Source organism: Acromyrmex echinatior, chromosome 13 (assembly GCF_024713525.1).
Source record: "Acromyrmex echinatior isolate Ae372 chromosome 13, ASM2471352v2, whole genome shotgun sequence".
Taxonomy (NCBI): domain Eukaryota; kingdom Metazoa; phylum Arthropoda; class Insecta; order Hymenoptera; family Formicidae; genus Acromyrmex; species Acromyrmex echinatior.
Genome location: NC_141864.1, coordinates 6,455,067 through 6,472,031, shown reverse-complemented (window position 1 = coordinate 6,472,031; position 16,965 = coordinate 6,455,067). Strand labels below are relative to the sequence as shown.

General features: G+C 37.8%; 1 protein-coding gene across 2 annotated transcripts in view; it reads right to left on the bottom strand.

Annotated features, from left to right (window-relative positions):
- The window catches only part of LOC105150915 (agrin), a 717,341-nt gene extending 704,013 nt beyond the window's left edge, over positions 1-13,328 (bottom strand). The window contains exons 1-2 of one of the 2 annotated variants that reach the window (XM_087412582.1): positions 12,139-13,328; positions 11,617-11,651 (exon numbers count right to left, since the gene is read on the bottom strand). Coding sequence is in view for 1 of the 2 variants with exons in the window: in XM_087412581.1 (XP_087268707.1) it covers positions 6,240-6,672 (433 nt within the window). In the remaining variant the exon portion in view is untranslated. Of the gene's footprint in view, positions 1-6,239; positions 8,718-11,616; positions 11,652-12,138 lie in introns of those variants that run through there. The other variant, XM_087412581.1, reaches the window with a different exon arrangement.
- Between the last annotated feature and the right edge of the window lie 3,637 nt (positions 13,329-16,965).

Below are 16,965 nucleotides of genomic sequence, written 5' to 3'. Positions count from 1 at the left end.
ATTAATACTGTACACTATAGTCATCTTTTGTAAAAAAAAAATATTGGTACATGAATGAGTTCGATAAAGATAATTAATGAATATTCTAATTGTAAGAATAAATTAAAGGTGATCATTTACATACGACCAGAGGCTGTTCATGTTTTACGGTGTACAAATCACTATCTCATTATTTGCGTTAAATTGGAATGTCAATCCACACGCTCAATTTTTCGTTTTGGCTTCACTTAAGAAGTATATCACTTTTACCACATTTTTACATCTAATTTCATCTTGCCTGAGCTATAAACGCAATTCTTTACTTATATTGGCGCTGAATGAATTATTAATAACTAAAATTATGGTCAATAACTGTACTGCACTTCGATACACGACTAATTATGACCGTCGGTATTGTTGACTCGATAATAAATTAGATTAACGAAACCATCGAAGCTCTACCTTCGTACGCAGTCCACTGTCTCATAATTTACGTTAAATTAAAACGTTGCTCTGTACATCGACTTTTATTCGTCGCGGCGCTATTCAGAATACATCAGCCGGTTTCTACTTAATCTGATCTATGCGTGTCTATTTTTTTTTATCTCAGCCACCGCATGTTGGAGTCGCTGATGAATTATTAATGACTAAAATGTGCTAAAATTATGGTCGATAACTGCTCTCTGCGCTCCAATACGTGTCCAACCATAATCCTGCTGACCAGCTATCTAAAAAACGCACCGTCGACTACAAATTGTCGCACGCGAGAGAAATTAATGAAGCGTGACTTATCGATCTCGTGTTTTTCTGCTTTTCATTTACTGTTTCTTCAGGGAAATCGGCGACACCGCGTCAGAATGCGATAAACACGGTACAATATATTAAAAATTCATCAAAATGCAGTGACCTGCACTTGCTAATGAATAGTTATTAATTTCGTAAAAGTAGCGAGCGAGAATTCAAAGTACGTAAAACAGTAATGAGAATCGAAACTATATATAACCGCGAAATCTAGAATCTTATCAAGAAGTATATCTTAAGAAAACGCATGATTGACTATAAATTATGCGCGACAGGAGTTAATGAAGCATATAGCTCGCTAATTTCACGCTGCATCTATAAGGTAGCAATTTAAAGAAGCGCGACCCTGGCAAACAATTCGCGCCCCCGTTCGCGTTACTTATATTATACTTCCGTGATCATTGCCTCGATCTCCTCGCTCGATGCCCTCGAGATATCATCGATCGTGAGGATCGTGAGGATCGTGATCGTGATCGCGATGAGGCACGCGGCTCATTTCATACTTGCCGGCGCAGCGCGTGGGCGCGGATAATTACTGTTTTGAAATCAATGCCGACCACGGCATATAGCACGCCGCATCTGCCCGTAACAATAGTCCCCTCAATCGGGGATCCATTATCGACTTCTTTCAGGCATACGCGGTATGTACAATGAAAAATTAATGGAGTTTCTACCCGACACCGCGCACGCCGAACACTCGAACAAATAGATGTTGAATCGTTATTATAACGCGCCAGATTCGACGCATTTCATATCGATATGATACCGCTTGTTGTGTTTTCGCTGCTCATTTACGGCATCTGATTTCTACTGACGTCATTCTAAGTTCATTTCGAAAACTTGTAATGAGTTTTGCGTATATATTCTATATAGAGTGAAATTATCTGCAATTTCTCAAGATGCAATATTGAATTTAAATCAATTTTTAAATCTTATTTGATAAATTTTTAATTAATACTTATATTGACAGGATAATTAAAACAATTTAATTCGTATGAAAAATTATACAAAAAAATTAAAAGGCTGAAAATTATAGACATTGATTTTAAAAGATAAATCTTTATCAAATATCAATAATTTTTAATTCGTCTATATTTCACGAAAAGCGATAATAATTTTTCGTTAATGTATAATATAAAATTAAATTATGTAATTTCTCATGAACACTTTCGATTCGTGAATTACATTTGGAAAATATTTTGTTCTACAAACCAAAATTTTACTGTAACAATAAAAATTTGAAATATACTTAATAAAAATGTTTTATTTAAATGTATCGAATAAAACTTTATGCGTACTTAAATTATTCAGTATAAACTGATATTGTCATTTACAAAACAAAAAATGTATTTCGCAAAAACAATTCAATTTTTTGCTATATAAACAAAATATTTAGTTGTTGAAAAAACTAAACAACTGAAGACTAAATTTTTTCCTACTACAGTTTATTTTCTGAAAGTTTATTTAGAAAATTTGTAATTAGATATTACTGCTTTGTATCGAAAAGATAATTAAAGCACAGGCACATCTATCGGTATGAAAAGTTGCGAAAGAGAATTTCAAAGTTCCAAAATCGCTCGTTCTGTACATTTCAAAAGAGAAATGTTCGGCAATAAATTTCAACTTGTCTATATTTCGCGGGGGGTTGTAGGAGAAGAGGGCACAAGAGAAGTCCTCGAAATCAGGCACACCTGGGCAGTTATGTGACTGGGCGTGCCTGTGTTGGCAGGACGCGTGGGCCGGCACCGTATTATGCTGATCCCCCGAGAGAAAGAGAGACGACTCGCTCGGAGCCTGAATCGGGTCTCAGGTCTCAGGACCCGCGGCGAGGAGAAAACGCCGCGTCCTGCTGCCGCGCCGCACCGAGAACAGGCGTCAACAAGTGAGACCATACACAAACGCGGACGTGGGCGACCAGGTGCAGCTTCGCCAAGCCGTGCTGGTAATTATGGTATTCGGTATCGCGACGTTACGGACGATGGCAAATTAACGATATCTTTGCGAAAAGTTAAAATTCCAATAAAAACGTGTTTAACGTTTCCCGATCGAGAGAGGAAACCTAATGTATTTAAAATTTATTCATGTTAACATGAGAGAAAACAGATATGTTGTTCGTTTATTATCGTCCGTAGATATTTAACATATCTGTATGAGATTCCATTCACACGAGGTTGCAATCTGGAACTGCCGGAGTGCAATGATAACGATGTACATTATCACCAGAAGTACGCTATCTCGCCTTTTATCGTTAAGATAAAAGGAGAACTGCAACTTAATCGAGAGCGACTTCTATGAAAATTACATACCGGGAAGAGGTTGATAGCGTCCCGAAAAAGCGCGCACGTGTACTCGGAGGTATCGCGATTCCTCCCACAAGCAAAATTCATTCCGCGAGTCAAACAGGATAGATCTTCATTGCTGCATCGCATCATAAAACGCCGTGGTGAGTCGTTTCCACGGTAAAGGCGACCCGTTCGAATCCAGAAAATCGATATCCAATGAACGACCGGCATCGTGATTAACACGGCGCCGTGTAGTCGCGATCAGCCAAGCGAACGACAAGATTGGCGGAGAAAGAATTAGAGGGATGGGCAACTTATCTCTTAAGATGGTGCGCACGAGTTAACAGTACATCGATCTTAACCATCACCTCTCTCTACGTTAACTGCGTTAATTGCGTAAAATTGTTGCGATTAGATTTCAATTCAGAAATTCAATCAATCCTCACTCGAACTCTTAGTTGATAGCTAGGAATGACAAATTCATGGGGAAAAGTCCTATTTAAATTCGCCAAGTTCGTCCTCGTTCGAGTATACTCTCGATAATTCGAGTATACTCTTTAAATTCTTAGGAGTCAAAATTCTAAAGAGTGAAAATTGAAATCTTGAAAAAGAGTGAGATTCACTAAATATTTTAGTCAAAATAAAATGAAGATAACCATCAACATCTAAAGATTATCTGCTTCTCCTATCTCTTCGTTTCTACAACAGCATATGACTCTCATTAGTCTCATCTGAATTTTTATTATTTTTTATTTTATTGTAAAAGTTTTAGAATATTTTTTTCAATGTTTTCTACTTGTTCAATTGATATTACTGCGGTAGTTTAGTAGAATTAGTGTTTCAAGACCGAAAAATCATTTTGGCGCGCGTTTCTAAGGACTACATACGTAGTATATAAATTCACACGAAAATCATACAAGCATTTAAGATCTAGTTAGACCATTTAAGACTTTAATTTCTATAGTTTATTTTATTCTTGTATTTGACATATCGTGATAATCAACAACTTAAAAAAACATTTCAGTAATTAAGTTCAATAACATTTAAGATCATTTTTTTTATTTTTATGCCGCTATATTATGTGCAATACAAATCTCTAATTCCAGCATGGCTCGAGATATTTCAGAGATATACAGCTGTTGAAGAAGGCATTATTAAATCGCGCGGAACATACCATCAATCTCATACAATTTCACGTAAACAAGTGTGACGATTTTCTCACCGTTTCATTATCGACTCTCTTCTTTCGTGTCCTGATTGACGCCCGGCGTTCGAGCTCGCGAACTAAATTTCTCGTTAACTCAAATCAAGCCCCGCGGGTGCCACCGGGAAAAACTTCTAATTATACGCGACGGCTTTCGTCAAATATCCCGGCAACACTTTACGGCGACTCGCGATGCCGATCAACTTGCAAATGAGGAAAAAGGAGCAGGCAGATTGGGGAAAGCGACGTCCGATAGCCTTGTCGGGTCCAGGCGTCATTGTGAGTTATTGAGATTAAACGATTGGCCGCGGGGGTCTGCACTTGGAACTTTTATTCATCAACGTCGTCGTATCGCGTCGTATCGCGTCGTTGACATCGTCGTCGCGCCACGTTCGACCGTAAACCGATCTCGGAAGCAAAAAGATAAGAGGCCCCGAAAACGCGGCGAGAAAGAGAGAAAAAGACCGCACTTAATCTCCGCTTATTAAATAAATCATGATTCCCTATCACTTTCGGAGCCTGCGATGTGCCCCGGGAAGCCAGTCTTATAATTCCTACATTAATTTCTTTAATAGTCCACGAAACAATTCCAGTGACCATCGGGATACAACACGTCGGAACGGTATCATCGGCCCCGAGGGAGGAATTAAGCACTGCTCAGATCGTAAAGAAGTTAAATTACAGTCGTAATTTATTTATAATGCGCGTCGCTTTATTTAGCGCGATTAACGCGATGAAAAGGGGCATGGCCAGCGTGCGTGAGGCAAAATGGCCGTGATTTAATAATCCTCGGGGTTAACGCGACGCAATGAATCAAACTTTCTTGCGAGCCACGCATTCCATTCAGATCTTAACTAGATTTTATGTAGAATCATGTGACTCATCGAATTACCGAGAAATTTTTTAATATAGCTTTTAAAGGAGCAAAAAATATGTATTATAATAATATAATAGAAGTTCTTACAGAAATGATTAAAGATAAACTTAAATTGGGTATAATTTGACATTATACCCAGTTAATTTAACAGTGAATTATGATACACAATCTCCATTGTCATTTATGTTATAAATTTATGTTAGAAATATAGTTTAAAAAATCAATCGCAATAAAAAAAATTTTACTATACGTATTCTCAGAAATTAATTCAAATAAGAAGATGCTTTAACCGTTTCTAGTTCTCTTATGCTTTTGTCGAGGCGATTGTCCAGTGGACCTTGAATGCTAACCGACTGACGTGTATTATCCACCTACGTGGCAACAACACGTTGCGTGTCAACACGCTCACGCATGATTCTTGTAAGAGAATACTGCATAATATACAAGAAAAAAGATAAGAATCATCGTGAATGTAAAATCCTTTCTTTACTTCTGAAGAAAATAATGCGCAATACGGGTTGTAGTAAACAAAAAGAATAGAAATTGGAATAAATTCTTGTATACCACAAATCAAAATAAAGCGAAAGATTCCCAGCATAATTTTGTAAAATCCATATTTAATAAAATCCGTGCAGATCGTTCAAAGATCAATTTAATTTCCCCATTAAAATCATCTGAAAAATTAAATCCCTCTTAGAAAAAAATTCTGTTATCTATTTGCATTCATAAAGCGTGAAAATCATGAGTTTTTTCCAAACTTTGTCAAAGATTTACAGCTCGGCTCCAAAAATCAACCGATGCGACGTACAAAAAAATAAACAATGAACGTAAACTGTATAATCCAAGCGAGAGAGAGCCGCGCACATTCCTTTGCGAAATCTCTCGATGACGAGATTCATTAAACGTGAAACCGACAAGCAGCCGCCGCGCTTGTATCTCGCACCCGGCGGTGCTACGTCCGTATTCCGACTTATCCAATTAACGGGAAGCATTTTAGCGCGACGTTAAAGTGTCTCGTTAAAGCGCGAACGTTCCCGCCACGTTCGCGTTCCGTGAAAGCGAAGAACGAAACGGTATGCCTGACGGCGAGCTTTACCTCTGACGGCGGCGTTCAGCCTGTCGAGGTTGGCGAGCGTAAGTGGTACCGGGCCGAAGTGCATCACGATCCTGCCAACGTTGTTGGCACCGCGACGCGCCATGAAAATGCCGGTGTAACTACGCCTGATGTAACGACCGCAGGTATCATTCACCAGAAGGTCGACGGTGACGTTCAGCGCACCCTTGATCGCCCTCTTGACGCGCACGTGTAGCAGCTGTCCATGCTGTAGCTCCTTGACCTTTCCCGTAAAGATGTAGTCCGACTGGCGAACCTTCTCTAGGAACGTCGTATCGTTTTTTATCGCCGCCGTCAAATTTGCTCGACATTCCAGTAGTTCGCTGGTCAAAAGGCTGCCCGACGACAGACTGATCCAAAGGATCACGAAACTGATCACTGAATAACTGAGCATTTTGAATCCGATAATGTTCATTTTGTCTCGGAGTTGCGCATCAGTCTTGAGCTTCGAAGACACGAATCAGGCAAACTGCGTTCCGGATTTCAACCTTTCTCGGATTTCAACTTTCAATATGATAACTTTTAAATGTTAAGCAGTACGCACTCTTATGTCTGAATATTACGTCTTAAAATTATTTCAACACGATACACGTTTGCACTACTTATAATTCACATTCCGACATTAATAAGAACTGCATTAATAACCACTTATGAGTTTATCCTCATAAATTCCTTCGAATAGAAGGTCTATCTGGAAAACTCACTCTGGTTCTACAATTCGATTGATAATTGTCCGCCGTTGGGGACCATTTAATCACAAGTTCGTTTGATTAATCCCCGGTTTCGAGTCGAAGACGTGTCTTGAAGACCTCCTATCGTCAACAGCCTCCTTCGGAGGAGCGCAACGTTAATCAAAAACAACCGGTATCAATAGCTGGCTCCGAAACAGAAGACTACCACGGACTCCTTCCGATCTCACTGCATCTTCGATAAAGACACGCTCGGGCGTTAATCAGAAGTGGGGTACTCGAAACTCCGCTGGTCCGGTTGATTAATTCCTGGCTCCGGATCGAGGACGGGTCCCACGGTGTCGGAGCGACGGCAGCCAGTTCGGCCTGGGCTCCCGTAGTCCTCTAAATGGAAACGAGTCCGATCTCGAGCAACAGGTTGGCGCCGCGTGTCGACCCACGCTCGCCGATTTCCAATCCGCGTGCCAACGTTCTCTCTCGTCGAACGGCGGCCGCGACGTTTCCCGATCGATCGACGGATCGATAAACTGCCGATTCGCCTCCCCCGTTGTCGTTCTCCGTTTTATCGTCGTCCTGATGAGACTGGATGCCGAACGCGGTCGACGATGATTGTCAACGAAACGCGCGGCACTACCCGCGCTTCAATCGTCGACTGGTTTCCGATCGAACCTCCGAATGATCGGCGATCGAATGTAAATTCTCTATTCGGTTCCTGCTCGTCACGATAAAATTACAAATTCGATTGCTCGCTCGCGTCTACCGTATGCCTATATTTTAGATAGCTTATAGCTTATAGCTTATAACCAACTGTGGCTCGCAAGCGATATTTTTCACTGGAATTCATTGAGGAATTGTTTTTTATGATAAACACTCTTCACAAAATATTCACCAAAATTTGACCGAGTTATTCCAAACATCGATAATACAACTCCCACGAACAATTCACCTACTTACGACGATATACACAACCGTCATTTCAATCATCTATTTTATTCCTTCATAAAAAATTGATTAAATTAAATAAATAGTCAAATGCGACGTCATGATTTTCAGATATATTTAAAATTTCAAAGACAGTTGAAATTCCATTAAATTACTGCATTATTAGGAACTTGAATATTTCTGCAAGATCTTACACAATGCAAGATCGATACGTTATCATTGAAATACCAAATTTATTTTTACTTCGTTTTACAGGGACAAATACTCCAAAGAATAAAATTAAAGAATGTTCAACTGTCATTCAATTTCCAATGAATTTTCAATTTTCTTTATAGCTCTATAAGAGTAATTCAAAAGATCATTCTACATTATCGTATAAATGTCACAATGCTGCAAAACGCGTCGAAGCTTTCTTATAGTCTCGCCGAGCACTCATGAAATTATACCGTTAGAAAGCGTCGACGCGACATTCGTCATGACAGTCACATCCAACGCACTTTATACGATTTTCTTCCAGTCGCGAGACACTGTCGGTTACACAGGAGGAGGACACTGACGGACCACTTGATCAGCCGCGCGCGATCAAGCAGGCGCTGGCCGAAAGCACTGTCAGCGCGAAACGAAATTCGCGGCGAACGTGTGTTGAGGCTCGCCACCGCGAGCGTGAACCCGCGCGAGAGTATGAGAGAGCAGTGATCGAGGTGGTGGTTGGTCGCGTGGAGGCACGCGCTGGACTGAGGAGGGCTAAGTGTGGATGCTGCAACTACAACGTGTAGGCGTAAGTCGCCTTAGAGAACCCGCGGTGGATCGAGAGGGAGAGAGAGACGAGGAGGACGGGCGTGAGTCTGTGCGAGTGCGTGCGTGAGTGGTACACGCGCCCGCGTGCACGTGTGTACCCGTACACGCCGCGAGATGAGTGACGGAGGGGAGAGAAGTTTGCCGCGTGTAGCAGTGAAGGTGCACACGCAAGGCACGCACGCACGCATGCGGGTACAGCCGCGACACATTCACGTCACTGCTGGTTCCGTTCGCACGCGGTCCACGCGCGCAGAATCCCATGGGTGCCCGCGTGAAAAAAGGGGAGAGGGAAATTGGCAGCTGACCGGCGGGTTATATTAACACCTGAGAAAATTTCCTCCCACGAAATAATCCCTCGTGAATTTTTCTTTTTTCTTTTTCAGAGTTTAAGATGAGATTTTTTGATAAGAATGTTAAGAAGAACCGAGCCACTCTGAATTTAAAACTTAAATGCAGATAGATAACAGATGTTAATGTGATGGAACTTATATTTGTTCTGAACTCAAGAATAGTCAACCAATTTTTTTTTGCGTGAATTGTTACTCGAGGTATTTTTACATCCCAATTAAAATATTATTAATAATCACTATTATGTAAGTTATTATAAGGATTGTTACCCGATTATTAGCATTTGAAAACATTATAAATATGAATTTAATCGTAATTTTCTGAAAAAAGGAAGTAGAAACTAAATAAATATTAAACGTAGTAAGCACATTAAGTAACTTATTACATTTGTAAAAAATAAAGATTTTAGTTAATAGTTAGAATATATACTTTTTTATTGCAGATTTTTTATATTGTATATTTAAAGATTGTAAAGAATAATTATTTAAAAATAAAAAAAATATGTTGACCAATGTATACAAAAAAAAAAGAATTTACAACAATTCATATTTTTTCGCCGCTGGGATATAAAAATATCGCAGGTGATTGTTCCCAGGTTAATTTCAGAGTTAAGATTAGTTTATTTTTATTTTTGATACGATATTTATTTTACATCTCTGATCGGCAGTTTTTAAAATAAATTTTACGGTGATATTACGAAAAAAAGATAACATCTAATTTGGCATCAGCGACGTTTTTATACTATTTTTACTATCAATTTACGAACGTGCGAACGTGTCGATCGAGATCGTCGAGAAAGTGGCGAGGTTAAATGATCTAATCGACACCGGCTTAACGATCGGCGATCCCGGTTTGTAATTGATGACGATCGATAATGCCGAGCGCCAGAGTCTCCTCTCCTCGAAGTATCACCCACGAAACGGTGAGAATCCAACTTAACGAGCCCGTGGAAAAAGCTAATGGCTCGACTTCGACAACGACTTCGTAAAAGGAAAGACACGCGCTCCTATTTTACGACGACGGTCTCAATGCGACGCGACGCGACGCGACACGGCGTGAAAATGGGCAAGGCGTGATGTAAGATATCGTCAGTTATGGTACATCATAATTTCCGCGGTGTTCGTATATCTCGGCAACAATGTTACGCGCCTTCGCGAGCTGGGTGTGGATTCGACGAGATTGTTGTCTCACGACGCATCAACTAGACACGATCTCGAGTTTCGAATGTTTGTAGAAACGATCGTCGCGATAGAAGCCCTACAGATTTGCCTATGCCTTTTCATAAGGAGAAACATAAATACGAATTGTGTCCCAATAGAAATTTGTTATATTTATATCGAAATGTTTAAGAAATATAAAAAAGAATATATTTTTGAAAAACATTGTCTAAATTCAATTCCAAAATCTTTAATATATAAATATAAATATATTAATATACATAATATATAAATATTTGAAATTGTCCTAATAATTGAGTTTCTTGCTGAGACAATACGAGAGAAAAAAATTGACAATAATAACTGCTGTTCGCTTAAATAACATTACATTGATTGATAGTCATTGATAGTTTTATTAAAAAATTTTTGGGATTATATAGATTGATGAATAAAATAATGAATAAAATTGAAAAGATATTTTACACATTGAATTCTACGTATAAGGTATAATATATATTACTTCGAGAACAATGTATAAATATCTAATATTTTATCGTATTATTTATTTCATATGCAATAATATGTCATTTTTCATAATTTTTGTATATGTATATATCCCACATTTTTTCCTATCTGTCATTTTCTAAATTAAAAGCTGCATTTAAATCTCTTACATAACGCTAAATAATATGGAGTTGCACAATTTTCACGTCAATAACATTGAACATGATCTTCGTAAAAGTCAGAATCGCACAACTCCCACGTTTAGCGCTAAACGAGATGTGAATACAAGCCGCAATAATGTCTCAATCCGTAGAGTAATATATCACAATCTTGCAGGATACTAGCCTACAACATTCATAACTATCAAATAATTATACTGTTGTTGGCGTCCTACACTGACTTTCGTAAAACTGCTCACATCGATCTAATGGACCCGGTAATAGAAATTACGTGGTAAAATCAACAATTTATGACACAGTCGGAGGTTAATTAGTATTATATGATAATGAAACGTGGAGCTCATTGCTTGCTAATCGTGCTATCAAATCGGAATCTAATCTCCAAGGAAATACAAAATATGTGCAAAGTATTAAAAGCAGATTCATATGTTATAAAACTTTCTGTGAATAATTACTTTAATAAAAATTATTCTAGAATTCCAAACACGAACTTTATATTCGTGCACTTATATAATATTTAATCGTAGAAATATAAAGGAAACTACATAAGAGTGTGTAGACACATTAAATATAAATTACACATTTCAGGATTAAATGTTAAAATTAATAGCTCATCCATTTTAAGAATCTGTAATATTTTGCAATATTTCATATTTTTATAAATTTTAATTGCGCACTTTTTATATATGATATGATTTCTTTGCATAGATCCAATTAAATCAAAGAATAATTTGGTACTCACCGATACGATGCGCATCAGTGGAGTAACACTAATATCTGTAAAAGACAAATATATTCAAATTACAACAGTGCTCAAAATAATTAATGTATAATAAATAATCAGAATAACTAATATATCAAATAATGATTATTGTTACGTGTATTTTTTATCCAATGTGTAATTTTCTATCCAAGAAACTAGAGACTTTTTCAAGTAACGACATTTAATTCACACGATGATTTTTCCGATCAGTTATTACACACGATGAGTCATTCGTGTCCCGAGTTAATTTTCATCACTTTAATAAATATATAAAAATTATTAAGAATGATTCTTATATATACTTTAACATCTTTAGCAAGTATTTGTAAGGTTTTGTTAAACTATTAAAAATTGTACATAAATGTTATAACTAATTTATTAAAATATTTAATATTTTTAAGTTTTTCTAAAAGAAATCGTGTGCACTAAAGATTAAATACTTACATAATCAAACAATTAATTCTCTGCAAGTAACAAATAATAAATAAACAAAATGCTTACCCTATGGTTACTCCACCGTCGCCTGATGCCTCCTAGGCCTCCTCCTCCTCTCAAATTTCCTCGTTGCACTCGAAGACACAACACAACACTCGCAAAAACACGGTTAATTATCGCGCCTACACCAATCATTAAAATACGATACTCGCACGCCATTTTGCACAGCATTCCCGACGTTAATTGCATGTGTTGCACTCTTTACTGCGGCTCTGTGGCAGAAAAATAACACGAAAAATTACGACCGCGCGCACAGATCTACGATCCGCCCGATACACATAAAGTCTCCGAAAAAAATTAACATAATGGATCACGAACAGAAAGCAAAGAGATTTAACGAATTGCTGTACGATTTCATGTGGTTGACAAATATTAAGATACGGAATTAGTTACGACTGTACTTGCTAATTAAGCCGCACGCAATTTGACTCGGGGTCGACCTGTTCCGAACTGAACACGTACCGTTAACGGCCGAAAAATTTCGATAACTTTATCCCGACGTCATGCGTATGACATGATTATTGAAGTCGGATTAATACCTAATTATAACGCGACAAACTGTCCGATAACACATGATTGAAATTCAATATAATAACGTACGTATAATATATGACGATATAAATTCTAATACATAAATTCTGCAAAATACGCGTATTATTAACAAGCGGTCGACGCGTCACATCTTTCTATATCGCTTTAAATACTCGATCCGATAATTCAGTAATGCTCCATACGTGTTTGCTTTCTAAAATCAATGAACGATTTATTACATATTACGGCAAACAGATTCAAAACGTAAGATATATTTGAAAATACGTGTATTGTAAGAGAGATGACACTGACGCTCATAAATGCTGCAATAAAGTAAAAATTTATACGATTACTCTCTTCTATATCGTTTCGGATTTTACTTTAAAGAGATCAATAAATCATACAAGATATCATCTTCAAAGAACCGTCGTTTCGATATTCCTAATCATTGAAAAGCATGCGTTTGATAAACACGGACCGAGGGAAATGTATTCTTTTTATAAGCTACACTCGTCGTAATTGCATCCCGAGAGATAATATCACACACAGCCTTCGCTGTTTGCTGGCTCAAGTCTTACTGCGTGAATGCTAGCGCGGCGACCTTGTATGTGAACACAATAGTTTCGGCGTACACAACAAAACCGTTACATACGCATACGTCAGTCATCGCCAGTCAATACATCGCCGTTTATATTACGCCATTAATATACGAACATATTATATTGAACATATTATAACATAAATTTGTGAATAATTCTCTTGCTTACTTTTCAAATTAGCTTCGATGAGCGATCTATTATCGTATCTTGCATCTTGTCTTAGACTCATTAGCGTTGTCTATAATATAACTATATATTGAAAAAAAATAGTTAATTTTAATAAATATTTAGTTGAATATTGCAACTAAATATTCATTAAATATAAAGATATATTTATTTGATACAACAAATGTTAATTTGATTTACAATCATTATTTTTACTGAACAAATATTTACTTACTATAATATTTATTAAAATTAACTATATTTTTTTCTCAATGTAAAAATGATTATAAGAAATCTGAAATTTATATAATATATGTACGTTGTTTAAAAATATCTGAATCTTCAAAAAATCGACTTTCCAAATGACAATTTTAAACTGATCTCTTTGTAAAGAATTACTTCTTTTTAACAAAGAAAGCTATTTCGAATCGATTCAGAAATCCCACATCTTTATAACATTTAAATTATGATTTCAACGAACATGGCAAATGTATGTATTAATAACGAAATCTTAAATTAAATAATATTAATAATAAATTCTTTTTGCGCGCATATTTGAAACTTTTTTTATTAAAACTTCGAATTAGTCTACTTTAAAAAGATTATATTATAAAAGATTATAATTCTACTTTAAGAAGATTATTAGACACGTATTTTTAAGAGTAAAACTTCTTTTCGTTTTAAAAGAAATTAATTGGTATATAAAATTTAAGCTTTATTAATAATATAAATATCACACTTTACTTTTACTATTTTCACAATCATTCTTGCGATTGTTAAATTTACTAATTATAATATAGTAACAAGTACGTAAAATATTATAAAATGTATATTTTCGAACTTATTATTTATTATTATATTTATTATATGTATATAGATAAATATAGATTTACACATATTTATAGATTTATTATAAATGTTTATCTGTATACATAAAAATATAGATACACCTATAGAATCGCGCTATCATGAGCAATGAAAAGTCTGCAAGGAATATGATTATAATGATCGTTACGGATTTTCTCACAGAAACAATTTCGTCTGCCGCGATGCTTCGCGTTAAGAACGAAATTATTAGATTACGCGTTAGCTTACGGCTAAGTCCACAACCTTACTTTAAGAGGCTGTAAGTTGTAAGTAACGATATATCGGCCACAGAACTTATGTTTTTAGGTCGTAAAAATTGAGTTTTGCTCAATTCGTTTAAGTCTAAAGGCATGTTCATACCTTGATGGAAAAGCAGCAGCCAATTAAAAACTAGTAGCCTATAATTTCAGCTTTTTGTGCTACTTACTATCAGCGCGAGTTCTGATTGCCCGCTGCTTTTCCGCTTTCTGTTTTTTGTGAATATGTTCTAACGATTAAAGCCTAAAGACCGTGCAAAAATAGTTTAAAGACAGAAATTATTGATATTTATTTCTTTCGATTTATGATTTTAAGATTTTTTAAAGCAAGATTGTAGATCTAGTCTTATTATTATCCACGCTCGTTCGTAGACGATCAGACGATTTTCGCGACGAAGAAAGAGAGAGAGAGAGAGAGAGAAAATACAACGATTTTAGAGGGAATTCATTCGTCGGAAATATCTATTTCGAGCTAGATTCATCGCGTAGATTAAACTCGTGCGACGCGTCTCGGCGAAAAAAACACACGCGTAACGATAATCGCGCGGCGATTGTTGACATTCCTCGCGTTTACCTGTTGCAGGAAAATCGCGCATCTAAAGACAAAGTAATTTGTCGACTTTCTGTATACTTTGAAACGAAGTGGAAATTACCAAAGTAATCGAATTTATTCACTAGAATTTGAAAGGTCACAAAATATAAAAGGTTGCGTAAGGTACTGCGCATCTTACTGCTCTTTATACGTCGTCCACTCAACTAACGCTGTGACGTCACGGGAGGGGGGGGGGGGTCAAAAATTCAAACGCAGAGACTCGCAACTGTTTCTCGAAAAATCGCACTCCGTCCAAATTATACTGTCTGCAAGTGGAAAAGTATGCACGCTTACACTTCCTAGACACTCGTCACGATATCCGATGCTTCTCTGCGTCCGTATCACATACTTTAGACGAATCAAAAGTCGCGAAAATCGCGGAATGTGTCGCGCGTCTTACCGGTATTACGCCGTCCACTCAACTGAACTAATGTCGGTGTGACGTCACAGGCAAGCGCCACGGGGGTCAAATATCTAAGCGCACGGACTCGCAACCGTAATCGTTTCTTGAAAAATCGTACTCCGTTCAAATTATACTGTCTGCAAGTGGAAAAATATGCACGCTTACACTTCCTAGACATCGTCACGATATCCGATACTTCTCTCCGTCCGTATCACATACTTTAGACGAATCAAAAGTCGCGAAAATCGCGGAATGTGTCGCGCGTCTTACCGGTATTACGCCGTCCACTCAACTGAACTAATGTCGGTGTGACGTCACAGGCAAGCGCCACGGGAGTCAAATATCTAAGCGCACGGACTCGCAACCGTAACCGTTTCTTGAAAAATCGTACTCCGTTCAAATTATACTGTCTGCAAGTGGAAAAATATGCACGCTTACACTTCCTAGACACTCGTCACGACATCCGATGCTTCTCTGCGTATGTATGACATACTTTAGACGAATCATAAGTCGCGAAAATCGCGGAATGTGTCGCGCGTCTTACCAGTATTACGCCGTCCACTCAACTGAACTAATGACGGTGTGGCGTCACGCAGTCAAACGCCACAAAGGTCAAAAAAACACAAGGATTCGCAACCATAACCGTTTCTCGGAAAATCGCACTCCGTCCAGATTAAACTGTCTGCAAGTGGAAAAATATGCACGCTTACACTTCCTAGACACTCGTCACGACATCCGATGCTTCTCTGCGTCCGTATCACATACTGTAGACGAATCAAAAATCACGAAAATTGCGGAAGGTGTCGCGCGTCTTACCGGTATTACGCCGTCCACTCAACTGAACTAATGACGGTGTGACGTCAGAGTGAAGCGCCACGGGGATCAAATCTCCAAACGCAGGGACTCGCAACCATAACTGTTTCTAGAAAAATCGCACCTGTCCAGATTATACTGTTCGCGAGGCGTCCCGAATGAAGAAACATGATCGCTTATATTTTCTAGACACTCGTCACGGCACCCGATGTTTTTGTGCGTCTGTATGACATACTTTGGGCGAATCAAAAGTCGCGAAATTCGCGAAAAGTATCGCACGTCTTACCGGTATTACGCCGTCCACTCAACTGAACTAATGACGGTGTGACGTCAAACGCCACGGGGGAGGGGGGGTCAAATATTCAAACGCAGGGACTCTCAACCGTAATCGTTTTGAAAAATCGCACCCGTCCAGATTATATTGTTCGCGAAACGTCCCGAATAAAGAAACACTTTCTACACACTTTCGTCACGGCACTCGATGCTTTTTTGCCTCTGTATGACGTACTTCATACATCAAAAATCTAAACGCAGGGACTCGCGACAATAACCGTTTATTAAAAAAAATCACATTCCGTACTGATTACATTATTCATGTGAAAATCA